Source organism: Octopus bimaculoides, chromosome 15 (genome assembly GCF_001194135.2).
Source record: "Octopus bimaculoides isolate UCB-OBI-ISO-001 chromosome 15, ASM119413v2, whole genome shotgun sequence".
NCBI lineage: Eukaryota > Metazoa > Mollusca > Cephalopoda > Octopoda > Octopodidae > Octopus > Octopus bimaculoides.
In genome coordinates, this window is record NC_068995.1 from 41374196 (window position 1) to 41380442 (window position 6247).

The 6247-nt window shown below is 38.2% G+C and overlaps 1 protein-coding gene across 1 annotated transcript in view; it reads left to right on the plus strand.

The window, feature by feature from the left end:
- Positions 1–6247, plus strand: part of LOC106884496 (S phase cyclin A-associated protein in the endoplasmic reticulum) — a 225176-nt gene that overhangs the window by 210542 nt on the left and 8387 nt on the right. Inside the window, exon 28 of the mRNA XM_052973411.1 lies at positions 2816–2876. Coding sequence (XP_052829371.1) covers positions 2816–2876 — 61 coding nt within the window. The remainder of the gene's footprint in view (positions 1–2815; positions 2877–6247) is intronic.

Here is a 6247-nt window from a genome sequence, read left to right on the forward strand (position 1 = left end):
GGAGGAGGTGGTATAGCGGTGGAGACTGTAATAAATGTAGATGGTGGTGGTAGTGGTGTTGATGGCAATTTGTGATGGGGGGGGGCAGGTATAAGAACAGCTGCTCTTTTTGCTACTGGTTTAGTTACGGTGGATGTAGTAGTAGTAGTAGTGATTTCTGCTGCTCTGGTGAGGACTGGGAGTTGTGATGATGGTGGGACTGGTAAATAATAATAATAATAATAATAATGAACTTTTCTATTCTAGGCACAAGGCCCGAAATTTTAGGGGAGGGGACCAGTCGATCAAATCGACTCCAGTACACAACTTGTACTTAATTTATCGACCCCGAAAGGATGAAAGGCAAAGTTTGACCTCGGCGGAATTTGAACTCAGAGCGTAAAGACAGACGAAATACGACTAAGCATGTCGCCCGGCGTGCTAACGTTTCTGCCAGCTCGTATGATAATAATAATAATAATAATAGCATGCGCCTGGTGTACCCTTATGAGACGGGTAGTCATGATGGGTGTTTTGGACTTCATATATTTGTGCCTCAGTGTCACTTTGATGGCATGCGTTGCCCTCTCACTCAATAATAATAATAATTATTATAGTAATCATAATAATAATAATAATAATAATAATACATTCTACTTACTAAAAGCACAAGGCCTGAAATTTGTGGGAAGGGGACTAGTGGAATACAGCGACCTCTGTGTTTCACTGGTACTTGATTTATTGATCCCGAAAGGATGAAAGGCAAAATCGGCCTCGGCAGAAATTAAACTGGGAAGTCCGGTTGTTAGTGTAATGATAGTGGTTGCTATGGATATGGTATAAGGAAAGTAGTTGCGAATACTGTAAATTAAAAGTGGTTGAAAATGTTGTGGTGTAACTCAGGGGTTTTCAAACTGTGGTCTCCGGACCACAGGGGGTCCGCAAGGACAAGACAGGGAGTCCGTGGATAGCAAATACTTTTTATAGGCAATTTGATTTTATATATGTTTTTTAATCGAAATCTTTTAATTGACAATAAACCTATTTGTTAAATATTGTTAAATAAATAAATGTAAAAATATATGTTATTTTAAGCAAATATTTATGTATAAATTTCATAAGCGTTTATAAGGGGGTCCCTAAGGTAAAGCCTGAAATATAAAGGGGTCCGCAAGTCAAAAAGTTTGAAAACCCCTGGTGTAACTAATGAGAGTGATTGCTAATACTGTGCTATTCGTAATTGGAGCGGTCGGCAAATGTTGTAGTGTAACTAATGAAAGGGATGTAATGAGAGTTGTTGCAAACGCTGGGCTATACGTAATTAGAGCGGTTGGTAACGTTGTAGTACAGCTAACGACAATGGTTGCTAGTTTACTAATGCAACAATGTTAGAGATTAGTGATTTCTTAGGCTGCAGCTTGATGCGAATGTTTTGCTAACACTGTGGTATAACGTAAGTTGTTGCGAAATAATTCTTTCCGCTAATATTTACTCTATCTTCTTCGTATATCTCTTCTCTCAAAATGTCTTCTCCTCTATTTTACATTATGACGCGACCCACTCTTGCATAGCATCTCTGAACAATTCGGCTTGTTATTTACATTCACTAGAATCACTAATGAGTTCCGTTATTTATTATTAATTAGTTATAAATTACTTTCAATTGTACTCAGCCCCTATCAGACATAACTAAGGCTACTGTCGAAGAATAGTCATATAACAAATACACACAAACATACACACACATGTGATAGGCCAAAAGTCACTCTCAAAATTAGTTCAGTACACTCCAGAATTGTCAATTTTTTTCTAAAATTTATATTAAATGAATAGAATAATGATTACATACCAACTTGTACATAATGAACAAAATGAAGAACGATAATTATAACTTTATTAAAAATAAAGTGTCAAATGTTTTAATGCGTGACTTTTGGCCCACCTTGTATATTTTTCTTTCTTTTTTTTTTTTTGTTTCTCCTTAATCTTTTTTAACTTGTTTCAGTCATTAGACTGCAGCCCTGATGAGGCACCGTCTTCAAAGAATTTTTTAGTCGAATGTATCGACCTCAGTATTTAATTTTTTAAAGTCTGGTTATTATTCTATTGGTCCCTTTTACCGAACTGCTAAATTACGGGGATGTAAACACACCAGCACCGATTGTTGGTGGTGGTAGTGGTGGAGGATAAGCAAACACACACACAAACACACACACACACACATAAACATATATATAATACATATATACGACGGGCTTCTTTCAATTTTCGTCTATCACATTCACTCACCGGGCTTTGATCGGTCCGAGGTTATTGTAGAAGAGACTTGCCCAAGGTGCCGCTCAGTGGGACTAAACCCCGCACCATGTGGTTGAGAATCAAACTTCTTACCACACAGCCACATCTTAGCGCGCGCGCATGTGTGTGTAAAGAGAGAGAGGCAGAGACTGGGCCTTACGAAGGTGATGACAAAGGTCCGAGATATCTAGCGCCTTGCGGTACTCGGAAGAACCCGCCCACCACAGCAGAACTGATGCAGGTGATGGTGCCACGTGAAAAGCACTTAGTACGCCCTGTAAAGTGGTTGGTGTTAGAAAGGGCATCCAGCCGTAGAAACCATGCCAGAATAGAGTGGAGACTGGTTCGACTCCCGGCCTAACCAGCTCCTTTCAAGCCGTCCAACCCACGCTAGCATGGAAAACGGACGTTAGATGATGATGATGATGATGATGACGATATAAGATTGGATGTGGTTCATGTACTTTTGTAAATATGTAATGGAGGAATGTGTGTGACTTCAATAATTTAATACAAATATTTCTTTTTCTTTTTGCAGGAGAAACAATTGGAATGCCAACAAGCTAGGTTAATGCCTTCGAAAGTGTCAAAAACACAAGGTAACTATAACATTTATCTTTCGTTCTAATACCCTCAACGGAAGAATAGTATCAGAATAGAATATCAATGATAAGGTCTTAGGTACAAGTGTAAAGTTTTTAATATTTGATATATAACACTGTTTCAAAATGAAGTACGAGTCGAAAGTTTGTATGTTATAGAAACTGTTGTAACGTAGATTGAATATTAAATGTCAATATTACTAATAACGAAGGTTTTGAAATGTTACCTTTGGCATATTTAATTAGTCCTGGTATTTCGGGTAAAATATTCCTTTACGATGGTGTTAAGTGTCAGAAGATCAGGCTATCCATTCTAAAATATGCTGGAAGTCAATGGATACTCAGCGACTGTTATCAGTTGTTTCCAGTCATCGAAGCCCAAGAAACGAAAAAAAACAAAATCCTAACACTTGTCTCCATCCAGTGACAGTAAAATCATTATTAGTAGAAAGGACATCCGTAAGGAAAGTCTTGATTTACAGCTGATCCACTCGAGATACCCCCTATAGAAAATCCTTTCAAGGAAACGGCTCCCCAAAGACAGAAAATTGGGCATATTAGCCAACTGCTCCACCCGTCGCGCAGACATGCATTTGTGAACTTAAGGCGTATATCAAATGCAGTATGCCAAAATCTTCTGACCTCGGCAGAATGATTCGTCTATTAAACATCTGAATCCAAGGAGTCCCCGAGCTTGCGAGATCACCTTTTAAACAAATCGACATTGAAAAATTCAAGAACATTAAGAAGGATTTCACAGTTACCATCAAAGTTGTAGACGTCAATATCGGAAAACTACGGATAAAAGAAGCAATTCTGATAATAGAAAAAAAAAAAAAAAAAGACCAACACCAGCCAACCATTAACAACCAGTGAGAATTGAATGGAATGCTTATGACAATAACTAACCACTTTTTATAATCACCATGCATGACTCAATTCCTCCTCGCATTCATATTATTCTCTACTCATACTTCAAGCCATTGGAACCCTGTTTACGGCCCCACATTCCATACTTCCATTTATATTGTCTTTCACATATTCCACACCAATACATTGCCATGGAAATTTCTCTTTTAGTTGGAGAAAAAAAGAAAACAACTTGGTGGGTATTGTTAGCAGCTCTCAAAGAAAGAGGAGATTACTTCAAGAAACTGAAAATAAATGTCTCTCACCTTCATTTACATCTTTAGGCAAAAGTCTGGGATGAAATATTGGGATAGTTTATTGAGCTGATACGATGGTTGTAAGAGAAAAACGGAATTTTGTATTCTGACCTCATCTGAACCATTTCTGTTTTCACTAACTTCACCTTGAATGCTAGTTGGTTTGAAAGTTCATAACTAGCGGAACGGTAACCCTAGTGAAAGGCACAGGGAAGTGGACTCTTCTAACCGGTCAAAATATCTTCAGAGATTCCTCAAAATAAAGACTAATGTTTTGTCTTCACTCCTTAATACAAGTTTTTCACACTCAAGGAAGTTTTATTCTTAGGTGAGATTCGACTTGACACCAACTTGCTCCAGTTATCTTGTATTCTATCAACCACGTGGCTGTTTACTTTCTGTAATCAATGAAACAACAACAACATCAATGAAATACTGACATTCCAATTAATAAAGCGATAACATTTTAAAATGTGTGAAGCGTGAAGAAAAATTGTAGAATGAATTTGGTGCTCTAAAGTGAAGTTTGTTTGATCGGATATTATCGATGAACAATCATTTTCTGACACCAGATCAATGGTGACGTGCAGCGAAACATGATTTTATTTCCTTGAAGTGTATTTGAACAAATCTGAACTTCAAAGCTTTGTATCAGCTAAAACGATCACCACTGCTCGACCTGTTGTCGTGGTTGATGCTTGTTTCCGTCTGATGATATTCATTTCTAAGCATTGTTCGACTTCTTTAAATGCAGCGACAGGAAACTGCTATGTTCATCTCAGCCACCTGTAGTTTCTACCCTCTTTCCGTCTGTACAGTTAGAAACATCTATGCCTAACTACCTGCCATTCTTTGATTTCATTGACCTAGAAGACAGTGAAGAAACAGACGAGTAAAGGAGTAAAAAAAAAACTGTACAAAGGACCACAGTTCTTTAATATCATCTTATATACTCTGTGTAAAGTAGATGTCAACATACTCAACCAATACTAGAATATGCTACGGTGTAGGATAGTGGACGAACCTATATCATAGCAAGAGAGGCAAGTAATGACAGTGATATCGAACTCTGAGTAATCAGATACTAAATACAAGATAAAGGCTGTAACAGCATCGATTATAGTGCCCTAGTATGACTATAGCACTTAAGATGGAAGCAGCAAAAAAGAAATATCTGCAATAACTTTCCAAACGACCGCAGATTCCATCAGCTAACTGGAACAACGTAAAGGTGAGCTTTATATGAAGAGTGTTTCAAGCATAATAAAAAGTAGAGGTATTCTACGGTCACACTAGCTACAAGGGTAGACATGCAATTGTCGCTGTATACGGCAAACACCTATAAAGAAACCTTTCATACGACATTGGCTTGTCCATTTAACAACACCTTAATCTGCTACATATGATTGACAGAGAATACGTTTAAAAATAAAACTGTCCGTTTCAACACAGCGGTTCGTTTTGCCATCGTCTTCTAGAAAACACTACAAGCATATTTGAAAATTAAAGAATACAGTAATGTCTACGAACTTCACATAGGAATAATAGACAGAGCAACTGCATCATTAAGGAACAGACCATATGTATATATGTGTTCCACCACCCGCTTGACAACCAGTGTTGATGTGTTTACGTCTCCGTAAATTAGAGGTTCGGCAAAAGTGATCAAGAGAATAAGTGCCGGCTTTAAAAAAAAATTAATTACTGAGGTTGATTTTTTCGACTAAACCCTTCGATGCAGTGCCCTAGCATGGCCGCACAAGGCCCGAAATTTTGGGGGAGGGGGCCAGTTGATTAGATCGACCCCAGCATGCAACTGATACTTAATTTATCGACCCCGAAAGGATGAAAGGCAAAGTCGACCTCGGTGGAATTTGAACTGACAACGTAAAGACATACGAAATACCTCTAAGCATTTCGCCCGGCGTGCTAACGTTTCTGCCAGCTCGCCGGCTTGAAACAAGTAAAATATCAAAGATATAATGTAGGAATTGTAAAATATATATAAGGAAACATTATATGTGGTACATCTGAGGACTCAATACATGGTATTCAGTCGCGACTAATGGCCAGGCGAAACTCAAGTATGCTGTTACTTCGTCGATCCTCGGAATTATACCCTTTGTCTTCGTCTTTCAGTGATGAAGGCATGATTGTCTCACAATCACCCCTTCTCTCTCTCTTTCTCTCTCTCTCTCTCTC